Source organism: Zea mays, chromosome 3, assembly GCF_902167145.1.
Source record: "Zea mays cultivar B73 chromosome 3, Zm-B73-REFERENCE-NAM-5.0, whole genome shotgun sequence".
In the NCBI taxonomy this organism is placed as follows: domain Eukaryota; kingdom Viridiplantae; phylum Streptophyta; class Magnoliopsida; order Poales; family Poaceae; genus Zea; species Zea mays.
The window spans coordinates 198,715,478-198,735,122 of NC_050098.1; the positions used below are offsets into that span (position 1 = coordinate 198,715,478).

Below are 19,645 nucleotides of genomic sequence, written 5' to 3' on the forward strand. Positions count from 1 at the left end.
TATTTAATTTTAAATAGAGAGGGATTCTAGCCCTCAATCTCCTCCATTTCAATTCTTCCAAACAAGCCACTAAAAGATGACATGTCCTATTGGGTGTGTCCTCTACAACTGGTCATCATTGACCGGATTGGGTAAACACAACTATCCATCACCTTAAACGGACCCATTGGGAGGACCCATGCTGACGTTGGTTGGAGGCCCCGGTCACACGACGCTATATAAAGGATAAGAGGTAGCAGAAAAGACTAACACTAGTATCTGGATCTAAACCCTAATCCACAGACAGCCCCATCGTCTAGGTGTCGGATTGACTAGAAGAGAGACAACTCTAATAGCGGCCTCGACGACGAGCCCTTCCTCTTCTGTAGGACGGACAGCGGCAACAACCCGATGACCAGTTACCATTGCCACGCCAATATCTACACGACGGTAATCCTTAATCTCCGCTGTTCATGTGTTAGCAGTAAACACATGTAGATCCATTTATTATCTATCTAGTGCTCTCGGACTGATTAAGTCGACACAGCAAAGATCCACTAATTTTGACATGACCAACTCCAACTTTGAGGACCCGGGCTGACCAGAGTTGATAGCCGATCTAGCGGACTTTGCCATGGTAGCACCTAGCCTGATCATGTTTGATAGTCAGCATGGCCTACTTCTATGCCGAGATACTTGAGTATACCAAGCATCAACTATCAAGCACGATGCTATCGCACGAACATCATATCGGTAAATCAAACCCCAACAGAGTGCTATTTAACATTCTGGTTGCACAAGGATTTCCCATTCTGGATATCTGGCAGTACATTCTCTTTACAGTTACTGGTTAATCACTCAGCTACTTACATCAACATGCTTCAGAATGTACACGCCACAACCAACAAAAAATTTCTCTAGTCAAAGGCAAGCTCCACCTCCATGCAGTCAAGTCATCACTGCATACGCTGGATCAGTCAGGCCCTGGTTTGCATTTGCATTTGCATTGCATCCACTGCATCAGCTCGGCTCATCAGTCATCAGGAACTGTATACAACCTTGGAGATCACCGAGAATGGGATGATCGCCCGGTGGCCTTTGTTACCCTGGAACCCAACGTTCCCGAAGCTCGCAGTGGAGCTGTTTATGGTGGCGTTCACAACAAAGGTCACGAGCTGCTTCTGTCCGCTTGGAATGAAAAATTGCGTCGGCACCACGGAAACTGCAGTTCCATTAGGGGCACTGTAATTGACAGAGTAGCTCTCGTCAGCGGCCACGTTGATCACCGTTCTCGTTATGGTTCTTGTTTGGTTGAGCACGGCTATGGTGATTGATGGTAGGTTTAGATCTGCTCCTGTCATGGTGGAGGCCACGCAGCTGTTGCCAGTGTAGTTTTTCACGACTGGGCTAGACCCATTTATGCCGCAAAGAAAGGAGAAGAAATCATCATAGCCTGTAAGAATAATTTACAAGTTAGTTATGTAGATATAGACACCTCCATCATGTATGGATCAAATACTTTTACTTTTTGACATAAACAAAATGGAGATGAATGTAGAACTTACTGCAATCAATTATGAGCCCCGGGTCTAAAGCAGCGGTGGCGTTGACAAAGCCATTCCCCATATCAAAAGATGTCGCTGGAGACTGCGTCAAGTCTGGGTTGCTGTATGTTCGCTGTGCCATGATTGGTTTCCCTTGCCTGTCACTAAGAGTTGTGGTTGTGGACAGTGCAGAAGCTATAGCTGCTGGGCTAAAAGAAGGAAACTTCTGCTTGATTAGAGCGGCGAGGCCAGCGACATGGGGCGCAGCCATACTTGTGCCAGAGAGCATTGCGAAACTTTCACCTAGAAGAGAGTTTTAGACAGACTCTATCAGTGAATGCAAAAGTTATAATGCTCGACTCTAATGCAAAGGCAGTTTGGTTTGGGGGGGCTTTCATGACAAAACTGGATAGTAATTGCAAAATCTTCTTTTGGGTGGCTGGGTAGTCCAACAGCAATGGTTCTCTAATCATTTTTAAATGATTGGAGAATTAACTAGTCAATATCTGTAACACTTTCTTTCAACATTACAGTTTGCTGTTCTTCATCTAAAAAAGCTGTACCATTTTAACAAGGTTAAGAGCATAGTCTGATCAAATCTTTTCCATGTTGGAACAATTCACAAGCCAATTTACACAAGGTTCACAAAAACATTTCGAGAACAAGAGAAATTACCAGCAAATTCAGCAGAATCCAATCCAACTGAACTCCAAGCACCCCAAATGGAACTTCCCGGTGCTACTAGATTTGGTTTCAAGATATCAGCATTTGACAGTGTGTTGTCCTCAGGGTCAGGACCCCTAGCAGAATAGAACATTACTTTCGGAGCAGAATTTCCATAATTTGGATTTAGACCCCCTAATATTTTAGCAACTCCGCCAAAGCTAACAACTTGACCTGATGTCCCATCTCTCACTAGGGAGTCATTGTAGTAAGTGAGAAATACCTGCAATGTTATGCTACAGTTATTCAGCAAGGAATAACGTTGCACCTACAAGTTTTTTGCTGGGAAAGGGTAAGGTTGCATTGACATCATAGTGATTGTGTATCAAATGTCAAAAATCATATGACAGTCAACATGAAGCCAAAAAAGATAACAAAAAAGGAAGAAAGAATAAGAATAATTGAGCTGCAGCATTAGCTCTTGGCTGCCCTACCTTTGAGTCATCAGATGATGGTATTATAAGCCCAGGCATGTGCATTGGAGTTGGGTTCAGTTGAAACCCAAGAACAAATGGGTCTAAATAGAATATAACTCCTGCGGCGCTGACATCATTGGCTGTATCTAGAGCTTGTTTCACAGAAGAAAGACCAAGCACAAATCTTATAGAATAGCTGCACACTAGTATCTTTCCTCTTATCAAATCTGCATCTAGGTGACTCGAATCTTGGCACTCCCCAAGGGACATTTCATTACAACTGGCTGTATTGTTCTTCAGTGCATGTGGTGCAGCAACTAAATTATACATGGGATCACCATCCGTTCCAGCTGTATTTAGAATCAATCAATACAAGTTACAATTATATAGAGGTAACTACATTTGTACAGAAAAAGTACTTCAAAGGAACTTACGAGCAAGGCCAACTCCTTGAATGGTCAAATTGTTGCCAAGCACAACATAGTTACTGTATACCCTGTCATGGGCAGAAGCTCCAACAGTAAATATCCAGGGACTGTAGGAAGACATGCTTTTAGGGGAAGGACCAGTATTTCCTGCAGCTTGCACCACAAATATGCCAGCTTTTACAGCTGACAAGAGTGCCATGTCTATTGGATTGAAGAATGTTGCGAGTCCAGGAGGCCTCCGATTAGGAGTAATGGACAAGCTGATAATGTCAACATTATCTTCAGCTGCCTGTAAATGCAATGTAGGGAGTTATTTGTGTTGCATGTCAATTGCAGGTTTCTCCACTGCAGCCTTTTGCAATGCTTCTAGTGGGTTGGTAGGTCTTTATTATGTTAGCATATATTTGGTAGCTTATATATTGTGTATCATAGAATATCATATGTATCTGTGGGTTGTCTTGCATTTTAAGTTTTGTACTCTATATAAACTGCCTAAGGGCTCAATGGAATGCATTCATCTAATTACATCAATTATATTCTCCTTAATGGTATTAACGAGAAGGTCCGCTCCTATGACCTCTCCTCATTTCTGCAAACCCTATTGCCGCCCTTGAGCCCCTCGATGGCCCGTGTGACCAATCTCTTTCCACCGCGGAGATTGCGCCATGCCTCCAATGACGCCCAACGCATCCACTAAGCAGCTCCGCCTACAGTGCAAGGCTGCCAAACACAAGGCTGAAGCCGTTCGTAAGAAGGCCACTAAAGATCGCGTCGTTGCCCTCGATGCGTACAAGACCATGCACATGTAGGCCCTCATCATTCTCATCATCAAGGTGCTTGTCCCCATCACACTGGATCATGCCGTCAACAACTACAACCAGTGGTGCACCCTCTTCCTCGTCGTTCTAGGAAGTATGCAGTCATAGACCACGTCTTCATCGATGTGGTCAATCTTGACCACTCGACATGGGTGCAGATGGACCGGTCATGATTTGCAACCCTAGCACCCGCATTTTCTAGTCGGTTCTCAAATTCGATTTCCTTGGACAAAGCAAATCGTGTGCTCTCCTCTCCGTCGAGTTTTACACGATCAAGCAAGGGGCGATGTCCATAACCGACTTTTGTCGTTGCCTCACAATGATAGCCAATGCCCCTCATCGAATCTAGGGATCCTGTCAGCGATCAAACCCTCGTGTTTACACTCCTCCAAAAATTCAACGACAGGTTCTGTTATATGGTCTCCGATTGAAGATGCGTTGGTTCTCGGTCGTCTGAAGACTCTTCCTCATGGATTTGTTTCTTTATGCTTGTTTCTGGCCTCCGTAAGGAGCGTTTTTTGTAATTTTATTGTATTCGGTCTTCTACAGACCTTTTCCTCTTCTTAATATAATTTAAGGCGCAGTTCCCCTACGCTTTCGAGAGATGAGGCCCGCACCCTACTCTTCCTCGAAGAGATCAACATCAACAATACCACTAAGGATGCCCCATTGTCCGCCTTCAGTCGTCGCGCCTCCTGCTCCTCAGCACCCACTATGTGGATATGTGTCCGATGGACTAGGCAGCGCTCTCGACAGCTCCAACCCGTGCTCCAACAACCGCCTTAGCGAGAGTGGTGGCAAATCCGCCACCCCTGGCAATGGCGGTTTTGGCTCTGGTGGTCCATGTCCCGTTAGCTGTGACTGCACTCGAACAACCCCAACACCCCATCTGGGTCGATAATGCATCCCCTGTTTTTACCGTTTAAGCCGCATGTGGCTCTCACCGTTGTGCCACAACAGTACCATCAGACATCAGTACCCACAAGGCCTCATCGTTCCTCTAGGTTTTGCCTTATGGCCATGGTTGCCTCGACGCCTGCCTACACCGTGCCTACACAACCACCGCCACAACCCTCATGTACACCAATGGCGGGGAGGCTCTTGGGACCAATCATCATTGATCAACAACTTCAACACCATATCCCTAACGTCGCCGCCGTCTGCAACTAAGTGGTATGTTGATTCGGGGGTTGGCTCTCACATGGCCAACATTGCTAGTATACTTAATTTCTCTCACCTTCACTCTTCGTTTGGTCTTTCATCTATTATTGTCGAGAACGAGGCCTCGCTTCCTATTGCCTCCATTGGGCCATCCTCTTTTTCCACGCCACAACAATCTTCGGTTCTTTCTAAGGTTTATTTGCACCCAACATCATTAAGAACTTGATTTCCATTTGTCACTTTACTCATAATAATTGTTCCATCGAGTTTGACCCCTTTGCCTTTTCCGTGAAGGACCTACAAACTTGGAGCGTGATCGCCAAATGCAATAGTACGGGTGACCTCTACCCGCTCTTTCCACCAACAGCCAACACCTCCACCCCCATGGCCATCGTGTCTTCCACCATTATTTGGGACCATCACCTCGGTCATCTTGGTCATGATGCTTTGTCCAAGCTTGTCAGCTACAATGCTATTTCTTGTAACAAACGCACCTCTGATCATATGTGTCATGCCTATCAGTTAGGTCGACATGTGTGCCTTCCTTTCAGCATCTCAAACACTTGTGTCTGAACCTTTTGATTTAATACATTGTGATTTTTGTATATCTCCTATTAACAGTGTATCCGGTTACAAGTACTACCTTGTCATCCTTGATGGCTACACCCACTATACTTGGACTTTTCCTTCGCCTCAAATCCAAGACCCTAGTTGTTGGTCACTTGTTTTTATTGCTATAGGATATCAAAAACAAGGCCACACAAGTTATAAAACCATAAACTCTCCCCCCAATTAATCCTTCTCAGAAGGTCAATTGAAGGGAGAAGACGAAAGGTAAGTGTATAAAATTTTATGAAGGTAAGAAAATAATTATAAAGAGTTGAACATGCAACTTATCTTCGTATGTCCATACTTACCATTTTTATTCCTTCCAATATAGCGAGCAATTACAAATGTACCTTCGGCTTTACATGAGAAAAATTTGCTTCATTCGAAGATTAGCTTCGTCTATTCTTCATATTGTGCCTAAAACACACTTTCTCAATCTGAAAACAAAGGGTTTTGAGGATCTTCGGCAATATAGGGCCGCAACACTAGTGTTCTGCCTAATTTTCCGCACATGTGCGCATGCAGTTGGGCTCCCCTACCAAGGCAGGTCCGTGCGACAATGGACGTGAGTTATACCACACCTCGACTTGCACATTCTTCCTCACCAACAATGTCGTCCTTCGCATGTTTTGCCCATACACATCCTAGCAGAATAGTCGTGTTGAGGCGTGTTCTTCACACCACTAATAATATTGTGTGATCCCTTCTTTTTTAGGCCAGTATTAATCTCATCTATAAGTGTGCTGACTCCCTACACATAGCCACCTATCTTTATCATCACCCCACTAAGACACTAGATGGCCTCTCCCTTTTTTGCTCTTCATGGTACACATCCATCCTACAATGACCTTTGCATGTTTGGATAAGCTTGTTACCCAAACCTACCATCCTTAGCTCCACATAAGCTCTCCCCTTACTCATCCTTATGCATTTTTGGGCTATTTTCCCAATCATAAAGGGTATAGGTGTCTCAACCTTCATTCCAATAGAATAGTTTCTCGACATGTTGTATTTGATGAGTCGGTTTTTCCTTTTTCCGCGATGTCCACCTCTCCCTTGGATCCTAGCACCTTCGACTTTTTGCGCGATGATGATTGTTCCACTATGCCCGTTGGGCCTAGTGTTGTGCATATAGGTACACCTCCTTCCGGCAATGCTCGAGATACACACGCACCTTTAGCTACCCACTTCAGCTCATTTGCCTGGTGCTACCAAGATGTTGTCCCCAACTAGCAGGTTGTCCCTGCCACCCCAGCCTAGTGCCACTGCCCCTATGGACACCACATCATAGGTTGTTGCCAGCGGCGCCTTTGGGCTCTCCACCGGCCTGGCCCGCAACGCTGCCCCTTGGACACCTTGTTGTAGGTTATTGCCAAGGGTGCTAGGTGTGCTGCCGAGCGCACCACAGCCACGACTCCATAGGTCGTCGTGCCCGTCTCCAATGCACACGGTATGCGCACCCGTGCCAAGTCCAGCTTCAATCAACCGGTGGATCGCCAACCTCAATACGACGTTGATGTTCCTCTCACCGCTCCCAACATTTTTGGTCTACTCTGGCTGATCCGAACTGGCAAGTTGCCATGCATTCAAGTTCGAGTTCGAATGCCCCGTAAGCGAATGGCTCCTGGACCTTGGTGCCTCGACCTCCTAGAGTCAATGTTGTCACTGGCAAATCGGTCTACCACCACAAGTTCCTATCAGATGGTTCTCTTGACTGGTATAAAATTCATTGGGACTTACGCGGTTTCACTCAATACCCAAGGATTGACTATGACGAGACTTTTAGTCTAGTTGTGAAGCCCGCCACAATTCATATGGTCCTCTTTGGCTCTCTCCCGGTCCTGGCCTATTCATCAACTCAACATCAAGAATGTATTCTTGCATGGCACTCGGATCGAGATAGTGTACTACATTTAGCCGTCTAGTTTTGTAGACTTTTAGAGGCTCGATAATGTTTGTTGCCTGAATCGCTCATTCTATGGACTGAAGCAAGCCCCTCGCGCTTGGCATAATCACTTCGCTTCTCACATCACATCCCTTGTGTTGTTCACCTGTTTTGATTCCTGAAGAAGACCAAAACATGGCAACACAATTAAAAACTTGAGACCTTCGTCCCCGTTTTTTATCCTCGCATGGAAGATAATCTAGGGGGACAAAGGCTTTATATTCAGTGATAACATTTAAAAAGAAGGCAACATGAATAGATGCATGCATAAAAAACTTTACTATGGTGCTTACCTTTTTCATTCTTCTTTTGTTTACAAATGGTTACAATAATACCTTCAGCTATAGGTGCAACAACTTGAAGGCAAATAAACAACTTTAGAGGTGGAGGGTTTTTTGTCCTAGGGAGGGGGCTCGCTTGTGCATGGCATTGTTCCTTTATTTATAGTGGTGGCTCGGTGTACAACTTCGTATAAGATTACAATCATACCCTCTATTCATGTACACTTGGTTTTAACGCAACAGCAAAACCACTAACAGAAAAATGGCTAACATCAGATTTTTGGATTGTTAGAAATTTAGGCATTTCCAGTTTTAATTTAATACAGAAAAACAGTGTAATATATGTGATAACATGTATGTGCATGTGTGCATAACTACTCATAGTAGTAGTAAACAGCAGAACAACATGCACAAAAATATGGAACAATGAGTACCCTGTGGAGGGACCAATGCTCAAGACATTGGTGGCTCCATTCACATGAGACATTTCATGTGTATGTTCGATGTAACCGATCTAAGATGATGCGGGAAGGGGTATGCAGTGCAGTTCGTCGAACGATCGCTGGGAAGAAGTCGTACGCCAGGAACAACAACCACCTGGAAGACGATGAGGAAGACAAACATCAACACATCCACCAGGAAGAAGACGCTCCCCAAAAATCTGATTGCCCGCACACCCGACAGATATCTCTCAACGGACGGTGATTTCGGAGGCCTGCTCTCCCAACTCTATGTGCTCGCAGAAAACTAGTACGGGGAAGATGAATCTCTAGCAAAAACGTCTAAGAGAGGACGGATATATATGTACCAGTTAGGAAGGACAGACAAGAGAGGCAAAGGAAACGGACGAACAAGCGCCATAAATGAGTGGAAACGGACGTCATAAGAATAGACATTATTCCATTCATGAGGGCAAAAACGTTCAGCCGTTTGAACCATGGGCGCCATAAATGAGTGGAAATGGACGTCATAAGAATAGACGTTATTCCATTCATGGGAGCAAAAGCGTTCGACCATTTGAACCATCTCGGACCATGGTCCGATCTACGGCCACGCCTGGCCTGGCCTCACCTCGCCACACCACGCCCATGCCCTTCCCCGGCCCGGCCCGACCCGACAGTGGCGCGCGCACGTGTGTGGCAAACCCTTTAACCTCTATCAGGTTCTCAATAGATGCACCCACAGTCCACCTATTTAAGTTGATTGACGGTTTCGTGAATATCTGATACGGTACTAAAGAATTAATGCACCATAGCATTAAAGTGAGCCTTTGCATTTAATTCACCATTGAATAAATATTAAATTGGTCAATCCCGTATCTATCCAACATCTGATCCTACACACTACTGCAACATTGCAGATGCTTTGCAATATCTGACATTTACTCGCCCATATACCACTTATGTTGTTCAACAAGTCTATTTGCATGTGTATGACCCGAGAGATCTTCATCTTGCTGCTATGAAGCGAATTCTACGGTATTTAAAGGGCACTTTGAATCTTGGCCTCCACCTTTATTAGACTTCGTCGACCGACCTTATAGTTTATCTGTCGTTCATTGAGTTGGTTGTCCTGGCACTTAGAAGTCCACCTCCGGTTATAGTGTCTTTCTTGGGGACAATCTCATCTCCTAGTCCTTCAAGCGCCAACAGACAATGTGTCGGTCGAGTGCTGAAGGCAAGTATCACGTCGTGGCCAATGGCATCGATTAAGCCTGCTGGTTGCACCAGCTTCTTGAGGAGCTTTACTGCCCTGTCCACCGCGCCACCCATGTTTATTCTGACAACATCAGTGTCGTTTACCTCCACCAACCCCATCTAGCACCAGCAAACTAAGCAAGTGGAGATTGACTTACACTTCACCCGTGAACACATCGCTCTTAGTGAAGTTCTCAAATTCTCATCCTACATGTTCCTACCTTGTCTCAGTATACTGACATCTTCACCAAAGGATGGTCGCCGTCTATCTTTAGAGAGTTTAGGTCCATTCTGAATGCTCACATTGTGCTCCCAGTTTCGGCTACAAGGACGTTTTAGAATGTAAACCCATGGGACATAGGCTTGCCGACCTAGGCTCCCCATCATGCCTCTTATAAAGTATAACTATCTGCGATGCTCCCACTACAACAACAGGGATATTATAGTGTATTATTTATGCTTGTTGTTGGCCACCATAGGGTGGTTTTTGTACTAGTCCTCTTGGACCTTAGTCACTTTCTTCTTAATATAACGAGACGCAGCTCTCCTGCATTTTTCGAGGAAAAAAAACATCGCTTGAACTCTAAACATAGATTCATCCTTTTTCCATGGTAGTGATGTCTGATGCCTAATTAGCTAGTATAAGTTTGCTAAATGATTATTAAGGTTATATTGAGAGATAGAACAGTTTTTTGTGCTTTAACTGACAGATTATAAGAAGCTAAATGGCAAAACAATACCTGATCTATTGCAGCCACAACATCAGCAGCAAAACCACCAAAGCTTTTGTAAAGAGCTTTATAGACAGCAATGCTGAAGAAACAATTTAATAATTTATTATATTAATTTGGGAAATAATCATAGCTACCTTCCTAACAGCAGAGGGAAATGATCTTACTGTGCACGAGGAGCCATGCCGCTTGCATTTCCAAATTGATGCCCAGCCACAACAACAGGAATTCCATGATTGCCAGCAGCAATGGATGCTGTATGCCTGTAGACACAAATCTTAGAATCGGAAGAAAAAAAAGTATTCAAGGAATACCACATGATTCCTACAGCATGGTTTTTATTTCTTTTTCAATGCATTTGCTCATAGTTAGAACTAAGAATGCATCTATCCAAGGGAGTGCCCTCATATGCAGAAATAAATAACAAAATGCAACAACAATTCTAACAGAAATTATGCATCTTACATGATAATGATCTCTTATAAAACAATATAATCAATCTTCTACTAACGTAAATTCCTGTTAAACATGTACATAATAGGGTTCTTGTGGTTGAAGAATTATTACATGATGTCATGTGAAGTCTAGTATTAGATCTATTATTAGAAATTAGAAATGCAGTCTGATAATCGAATAACAAAAAATTCTATGGCATACAGGTGCGCAACCAAAAAATAATAGACAGTCTGCACAACTAGGAGCTAGCAGATCAAAGTACAATAGACACAGTAACAGAACATCAGTAGTCAGTAGAATGATACATTTGTCTAGGTAGCAACTTTGAAAGGAGTTACTTACGTCCCATGGCCATCACTATCAGATGGTGAAGCAAGATCCTGAGATGCGTTGAAGACTCCTCTAGTTATTGCAGATGCTGCAAAATGCTGAGCCCCCACGAGCTTTCTATTGCAAGATCCAGATGGAAAATCATTTGTAACCTCACAAATGCCAGAGTAGTGAGCAGGTACTGGATAACTATCAGTCGATAGATCATCTGCAAAGCTAGGGTGGGTTGGATCTATTCCTGTGTCGATGAGGCCAATGACAACACCCTGTCCCGCGAATTGTGGACCACCTTCTTGAACCCAGGCTCCTTGTGGCAGTCCAAGAAATTCAGGGGTATGAGTTGTTGCTGTCCTAACTGAGTAATCCAGCATCACATTCGCTACTTCTTTTCTCCCGGATAGCTTGTCTGCCTTTCGTACAAGCAGAAAACAAGTAATGGCAATAAGAGGTGGATAAATCCAAATAATCTTCTAATGAACTGGTAATTCCACAAAACAAGAATTAAGATTTAAGAAATGACAAAATATTAATGTAGAAAGTCATGAGTAAACAAAATGTTTTTAAGCATAAAAAAATGAAATCAGACAGGTTAACGTTGCAGATATCAACAATATATAAATTGTCGTGAATTTCCCTATTTTTATCATATTGATGCAGAATCCAATAATCAAAAAGCCTCCCAACCCCTTGGTGCTTAGTCTGAGAGATTTTTATCCATAAAGTAAATATATCACTTTTGAACTTGCAGTGTCATGTTATCATATGTCTATTATCAACTAATCCAAATAATATACATGAAATAGGATACCTGCCGAGGAGTAATGACAACAGCAAAACCATTAATCAAGTAGCGGTAGCTATACAGCTTTACATAATGCTCTCCCCTTAGAGTCCTCTTCAATAGTGATTTTTGGAGGTGAACAATATATGAGCCATAATTCATAGGTTTGGGTGAACTCTGTCTGCATGATCATAGTTAGCATTAGTGAGAGTAAAAGTGTAAAACACATTCAAGAGACACCAGAGACTTAGGGAAAATGCAACCAATTGAAAGCCATGCTTTCATTTTAGCATATCCCTGACAAACAAAATGGCCAAAAGGAAGACAGTCTCCAATTCCATCTAAGCATGAGTATTTTGTAACATCGACCAATACAAGAAAAATATATAACCAATTTCTAAACAACCACCCAGATAGCAACAAATGATCACTATGTCAACTATGTCAGAAATTGTTGAATGGTTTTGGGGAGGCTTCAGGACTGGTAACTAATGTTAACAAATGTAGTTTGACGCCTATTCACTGTAATGATCAACATATTGGGATTACACAGGAGATGTTTCCCTGCCGTCTGGTGGATTTCCCTTGCAAGTATCTGGGACTCCCTCTATATGTTAAAAAACTTCCTAAGAATGTTTTTCTAGAGCTTATAGATAAGGTGGCTGATAAATTGCCTAGGTGTTAATCTGCATGCTTACTCCTGCAGGGAGATTGACTTTGGTCAAATCCGTTCTCACTGCCATTCCAATATATCATCTCATCACCCTCCAGTGCCCTAAATGGGTATTCAAGGCCATCGACAAGATTCGTAGAAGTTTTCTGTGGAAAGGCAGGAAAGAGATAAAGGGTGGTCATTGTGTTGTTGGCTGGACTAGGGTGTGCAGACCTCTAAGTGTTGGGGGGTTAGGCATTCATAACCTGGAGATTCTTGGTTGGGCACTGAACATGAGGTGGCTTTGGCTCAAAAAAAAACTCAGCCAGAAAGACCCTGGACAGAGATTGATATAAGAATACACCCCAATGCTGAAGCCCTTTTCTATGCTTCAGTGCTTTCCATTATGGGTGATGGTGCTAAAACCCTTTTTTGGTCTAATAGATGGTTGCAGGAGCAGTCAATTGAGGCTATTGCCCCTCCTTGGTAAGCCGAATTCCAAGGAAAATCAAAAAATGTAGAACAGTACAGGAAGCCCTAATGGAAAATAGATGAGTTCAGGACATCTCTGGAAGTCTGCCGACAGTGGTTATTAGGGATTTCTTGCTGATTTGGGATTTAATTCAAGGTGTACAGCTTCAGCCTGGAGTTTCTGATGTTCACCGCTGGTTCCCATGTGTTTCCGGCTTATACTCTTCAAAGTCAGCATATAATAGATTTCTAGTTGGCACAACACCTTTTGAACCGGCTGATAGAATCTGGAAGAGTTGGGCCCCCGAGATGCAAGTTCTTCATCTGGCTTGCATCTCTAAATCCGTGTTGGACGGCTGACAGATTAGCTCGTAGAGGGTTGGAACACCATGACAAATGCCTCCTTTGTGATCAGCAAGAAGAGACAACTCAACATATTCTGGTTTCCTGTGTGTTCTCCAGGGACATATGGTGGCGGGTATTGTGTAAAGTGGGTCTGCAACAGTTGGCACCTAGGCATGAGGATATGATATTCCAAGACTGGTGTAGTAGAACAGAAAGTCTTGTGCCAAAAATTCAAAGAAAAGGTTTTAATACGATAGTAATCTTAGTGGCATGGTGGCTTTGGAAACATCGGAACGCTTGTGTCTTTGATGGAATAGCCCCAAGCACTGGCACCATTCTTCAGCACATTCATGAGGATGCAACTTTGTGAAGAATGGCTGGAGCTAGGGCTCTTAGAAGCCTATGGCCTTAGCTTATGGCATGTGCCTCCTCTCTTAAGGCTAGGTCGTTGTTGTCGTGTTTAGGGCCATAGATGAGTCTCTTTATGTTTTTGTGTTTTCGTCCTCCATGATGAGTGTCCTTGTATTTTGGTCTGTTCTCAGCCTTTACTCTTCTTCTTAATATACTAATACGCAGCTCTCCAGCGTGTTCGCGAAAAAAATTGTTAGATTGTTTTTCTACATCATTTCAACAAGAAAAAGTAGGGACCAAAATCATCGGAATAAATTACTATGAAAACCATAGGAATAAATAACAAGTTCCAACTTGAACCAAGATCCATCTTCTGTTGTAGACTACATAGCGGCATAGGATGATACTATTAAAAGGGGTTATATGTATTTATGTATCAAGGACAAAAGTGGTGGAAACTCAAAGGGGAGATATCTGAAGTTTTTAAAGAAAGTTTTTGTGGAGGGCGCTTGGTCCGAAGAAGCAAACAACATGTGGGTGAAGATGGCAACTTGTATTAGGAAGGTGGCGTCAGAGGCAGGGGCGGATTCAGGCCATTTTTATGGTGTCATGTGACACCAATAGATTTTAGTAATCTCCATTAAAATGTATATTTGTTAGCACTTAAATGAATTGATGATACTATAACTTAATGGAGATGACACCAATAGTTATTTTGTCTAGATCCGCTTCTGGTCAGAGGTGTTTGGAGTGACCAAAGGGAGCAGAGGTGAACCTAAAGATACTTGGTGGTAGAACGAGGACGTTCAAAAGACAATAAAGGAGAAGAAAGAATGTTACAGGAGCTTGTTCCATGACAGGAGCTTGGTCAACATAAAGAGGTATAAGGTGGCAAAGAAAACTGCAAAGCAAGCTGTGAATGAGGCAAAGGGTCGAGCCTATGATGATCTTTACAGAGGACTAAGTACAAAGGAAGGGGAGAAGGATGTCTATAAGATGACTAGGATTTGGGAAAGGAAGACGAGGGACCTCAACCAAGTTAAATGCATTAAGGATGAGATAGATCAACTCTTGAAGAGAGGACAAGACATCAAACCGAGGTGACAGAGGTATTTTGACAATCTTTTTAATGGTGAGAATGAGACTATGGACACCCAATTGGATGACTCCTTTGATGATTTAAATAGATGCTTTGTTCGCAGGATCCAAGAGTAAGAGGTCAAAGAAGCTTTAAAGAGGATGAAAGGGGGCAAGGCAATGGGACCAGACAGTGGCGAAGCCAGGCCAAATGCCAAGCTTGGGCACCGACGAGATGGTTGTGCACACTGAAGCTGAGTGAGGAGAAGGGCACGAAGACGATGATGCTACGCTTCCTCCCCCAGCAGAGGAACATGACGCTGTGCTCCAGCTGCGCGTCGAGCCACACGAGGCTTTCGTGCCTAGGACCGCCTTCCTGTCTGCCCATTGGTGAAGCAAGCCCGAGCACATGCCCGGGTATGCCGGGCTGTGGCTCCGCCGCTGGGACCGGATGGTATCCCAATAGAGGTGTGAAAATGAATTGGGGATATTGCTATCGTTTGGCTAACCAAGTTGTTCAACCATATTTTTCGATCAAACAAGATGCCCGATGAGTGAAGAAGTACATTAGTACCAATCTTCAAGAACAAGGAAGATATTCAAAGTTGTACCAACTATCGAGGGATTAAGCTCATGAGCCACCCTATGAAGATATGGGAGAGAGTTATTGAGCATCGCCTGAGAGGAATGACGCATATCACCATGAACCAATTTGTATTAATGCCTAGAAGATCAACCATGGAAGCAATTTTCTTAATAAGACGGGTCATGGAGCAGTATAAGGAGCAGAATAAGGACTTGCACATGTTTTGTATCGACTTGGAAAAGGCCTATGACAAAATACCTAGGAATCTCATGTGGTGGGCATTGGATAAGCATAAAGTCCCAACAAAGTATGTTACGCTCATCAAGGACATGTATAACAATGTTGTGACTAGTGTCCGAACAACTGATGGTGATACGAATGTTTTCCCGATTAACATAGGACTACATCAAGGTTCAGCTTTGAGCCTTTATCTATTTATCTTAGTGATAGATGAGGTCACGAGGATATATAAGGAGATATCCCTTGGTGTATGTTTTTTGCTGACGATGTACTTGTAGTAGATGAAAACGAGAATGAGTAAATAGAAAGCTAGAGTTATGGCGTCAGACCCTATAGTCAACAGGATTTAGAATTAGCATGACTAAAACCGAGTATATGAGATGTGACTTTGGTACTACAATTAGTGAGGATGGAGATGTAAGCTTGGGAGGCCAGGTAGTACCAAAGAATGACACCTTCCGTTATTTGGGATCGATGCTACAGAGAGATGGTGATATTGATGAAGATGTTAGCCATAAGATCAAAGGGTGGATAAAATGGCGTCGAGACCTATGTGACAAGAGAGTGCCACAGAAGTTGAAAGGCAAGTTCTACAGGACTACGATTAGGCCTGCTATGTTATATGACGCTGAGGGTTGGCCTACTAAAAGACGACATATCCAACAACTAAGTGTCGCAGAGATACGTATGTTGCGTTGGAGTGAGAAACGATGACATACACGATCGGCTAGGAGTAGCGTCAATTGAAGAAAAGCTTATTCAACACCGATTGAGATTGAGATGGTTTGGGCATTTCCACCGGAGACCCCCAGAGACACCGGTGAAGAGAGGTAGAGGGCGACCAAACTTGACATGGGAGGAGGTAATCAAAAGGGACTTGAAGGAATGGAATATCCCAAAGGAGTTGTGTTTGGATAGAAGTGATTGGAAAGAAGCTATCCACGTGCCCGAACCGTGATTAGGCATTTTCCCTTTTAGTGCTCTCAAAAGCTTTTTTCGCTCCCCTTTCTCTCTCTTTCTTATTTTGTGAATTCTTGTTGGATTTTAACTCTAGCCTATCTCAATTTGCTTGGGACTAAAGGCTATGTTGATGATATGTATTTATGTATCAACAGCAGCAAAGGGCCATATGGCCATATACCATTCACGCGGTTACTGGTGTGACAGTGTTCTGGTCGGATCAAATCCCATGCCCATATACAATTCACGCGGCAAAATAGTCTAACTAGAGACACCGCCACCCCCAATGTAACCAGCAATTTTACAGCAGCGAAACGATCTGTCGGCAGGTTAAAAGTATGAGCGATGGAGCAACTCAATCATCTCCACTACAGCACAATCAAGAAAGCTCAAAACTCGGTAAAATTTTGCATATCACATCAGAAACGCCGAAGCGACAAAATGCAGAACATATAATAGCTGTAGAACAAAAAAAAAATACAAACAATCAGTAAAGTTCGACAAAGAACAACCTCGGCTTCCTGAGGACGCTGGTGGTCGGGGTGTCTCCTCCTCCTCCTCCTCCGCTGCCGCCGCGGCCGACGGCAGTAGCAGCCTTGCTGCTCCCGAACTTCTCCAAGTTAAGTCGCCTGTGGGAAACCGGCGCCTGCTTCATGGTGACAATGTACACCGCAGTGCCGTCCTCGAAAGCGCGGACGCCGGCGCCGCCCGCCAACACCCCAAGAACCGTCAGCGCGTACAGGAACGCGGCGGCGGCCGCCCGGTGCTCCTCCCTCCGCGCCACCCCCATTCCTATGAAGCTGCTCGGTGCCCACCCCCACAACCACAAGACACCAAGAACCGCCAAGAAAGAAATGCTAGTTGCGTCCACCGCCCATGGGAGCCAAAACCGAACTTTCAGGCGTACTGAAGCGCGGCCGGGATGGCAGGCGGCAAATTAATGGCGAGGGAAAGAGGGGGAGGGAGTCAGAGGGAGACAGGGAGTGCACCTCCGCCGGCGGCAGCGTCGCCCGAGGAGGAGGCGAGAACACCCAAAGAGTGCGACTTTGCGAGGCTAGAGAAGAAAGGGATGCATCGAGCAGGAAGGGAAAGAATACTGCTGCTACCAATGCTCCCCTGCCCTCCCCTCCCCTCCCCTCCCCTCCCCGTTAAAACCCTCTCGTGTAACGACCAGAGCCCTCTCTTCCGGTCTTCAGCGAGTAGGGGCCGCCAGCTCCAGGCTCCAGCTCGGTTGTCACACATCACACTACTACAGTTTGCAGTGTGCTGCGCTGCTCAGTGCGACCGGCCACTCTCGTATTGTGTGGTACTCCGACTAGTGCAGTAGTGCAGCAGTAGGAGCATGGAGTACGGCGGTTTTGGGCGTCTGCTTCTGCAGCTCTCTTTTCCATGTGTTGGGCTGTTGCCTGTTGGCGTCTTGGCGAGAAGGATTCACAAATCACAAGAGGTCAGTGACAGCCTGACAGCCCAGCCACAGCACATAGGGGAGGCCGGGAGGGAGACCTGACCTGAAAGTGAGACCTCGGCTTTTCTACAGCCTCGAGAAGCGTGCATTGATTCAAGCCTTCGCTCCCAAGCAAGAGTCCCAAGCCAGCTTCACTCGGTACACAACCTGGGTTCAATCACGATTCATGTAAGCTAAAATATTTCCGCAAGTATATCTTCAGCAGCTCCCAAATCTCAAATTTTATCACGTCCTTTATTTCAAACTCTACTTTATAAACAGTGTTAGGCTGGTGCCAATGCAGGCTATAGTGAGGGCGATAGCGCCCAGCAGGAGGCGAGAGCGGGGCTGGAGGCGGGCGAGAGCGACCCGGCGGGCGCTACTGCTACCGCCCGGCGATAGGCAGGCGAGAGCGGGGCGACGCGTTGGCGATGGCGTCTTCGCGGGCGAGAGCGAGGGGCGACAGTGAGTGGCGGCTTCTGATTGGTCCACGTGTGTTATAGCCTGAGGCTGTAGCCTGCTGCAGCCTGTGCACTGGAGCAGCAGGGGCGAGAGTGGAGGCGAGAGCTGACGTGGCAGGGGCGAGAGAGAGGCTGTGCACTGGACTCAGCCTTAAATAGTATTATATACAGTGTCACGTCCTTATTTTACACGATCAAATAAAGACTTAAAAACGGCAGCCAGTACTAGAAGATCCAATCTATCATCGTCAATCTATCATCGTCGCCTTGCATCATGGATCGGTACGGACGGTTCAAGTGATACAATTACAGTGTTGTTTGAAAAACATACATCGTTCAAACCTTGTAATGCTCTACCATCCAACAAAGGGTATCCTAATCCTAGTACTATGTATATTGCAAATGCTACTACCTGAAAAAACGGAAAAAATTGGGAAAAAAAATTGCACACGGCAGGGCCGCAAAGCCATCACCGTGCGGCCTACCTGCCGATGCATGACGCGTGGAAACTCGCTATCCAACGCTCCCAGCCTCCCATGCTCCCACACGGACACGGCTCCTCCAACTCAGCTCACGTACGGCACGGCACTTGCATTCGTACGAGAGAAAAAAATCAAACATTCACAATCCATCTGAATAGACATTGGTGCCGTTTGGTTCAGCTTCTGGCGGATTCTGGCCGCCAGAAGCTGAAGCGGCTACCAAACGCGCAGCTTCTCCTCCCGCTTATTCGCGTCGCGCTTCGATGAGAAGCCACCCGCCTACGCGACGCCAGAAGCGGGTCTGAGGACGCTTCCACGGAAAGCCACCCTCATTTCGCTAGGGTTCGCAAGCGCGGCCATCACGCGTCCCCGTCGCAACTCGCCGCCGCAGCTCTCCTCCCCATCACATCTCCCGCAATCGCTCTCATTCGCGACGCCCGCGACGGCCGTCTCGTCCCCCATCGCATCTCCCGCCGCCGCGCTCGTCGTCTTCGCAGGTAAGCTTTCTTCCTCTCATCCATGGCGAACCTGACTTCTTGCTCCTCCGCCGTGTCGGTGATTCGATGCATTCGTGACCCTTCCGTTCTCTAGGGGTGTGACCGCGGCTCCGCAACTCCTTCGACAAATCCCACAAGCATCTTCAAGTTGCGACTCGTCCCGCCATCGCATCTCCTCGT

The 19,645-nt window shown here is 45.2% G+C and overlaps 1 protein-coding gene across 3 annotated transcripts; it reads right to left on the reverse strand.

Moving 5' to 3' along the window:
- Window positions 1-733: 733 nt before the first annotated feature.
- LOC100381627 (Subtilisin-like protease SBT2.1) lies at window positions 734-17,972 on the reverse strand. Of its 3 annotated transcripts, none has more exons than XM_008674849.3 (10): window positions 17,094-17,972; window positions 11,927-12,080; window positions 11,131-11,528; window positions 10,500-10,595; window positions 10,342-10,414; window positions 3,097-3,379; window positions 2,681-3,012; window positions 2,199-2,469; window positions 1,545-1,826; window positions 734-1,432 (listed from the first exon to the last, which is right to left on the reverse strand). In XM_008674849.3, exons 1-10 carry the CDS (start codon window positions 17,369-17,371, stop codon window positions 1,020-1,022), a joined length of 2,580 nt encoding a protein of 859 aa, XP_008673071.1. In that variant the 5' UTR covers window positions 17,372-17,972; the 3' UTR covers window positions 734-1,019. The 3 variants fall into 3 exon arrangements, with proteins under 3 accessions (XP_008673071.1, XP_008673072.1, NP_001348388.1); XM_008674850.3 differs by having other exon boundaries at window positions 17,571-17,778; NM_001361459.1 differs by having other exon boundaries at window positions 774-1,432; window positions 17,091-17,692.
- Between the last annotated feature and the right edge of the window lie 1,673 nt (window positions 17,973-19,645).

What these genes read in the sequence shown, in the direction of transcription:
- LOC100381627 (NM_001361459.1), bottom strand. Translation starts at nt 17,371, where the DNA reads ATGGGGGTGGCGCGGAGGGAGGAGCACCGGGCGGCCGCCGCCGCGTTC. An exon ending in GTCCTCAGGAAGCCGAGGTT is followed by an intron (nt 12,081 to 17,090) that starts GTTCTTTGTCGA and finishes ATGATCATGCAG; the next exon opens with ACAGAGTTCACCCAAACCTA. An exon ending in GGCATGGCTCCTCGTGCACA is followed by an intron (nt 10,415 to 10,499) that starts GTAAGATCATTT and finishes TTGTTTCTTCAG; the next exon opens with CATTGCTGTCTATAAAGCTC.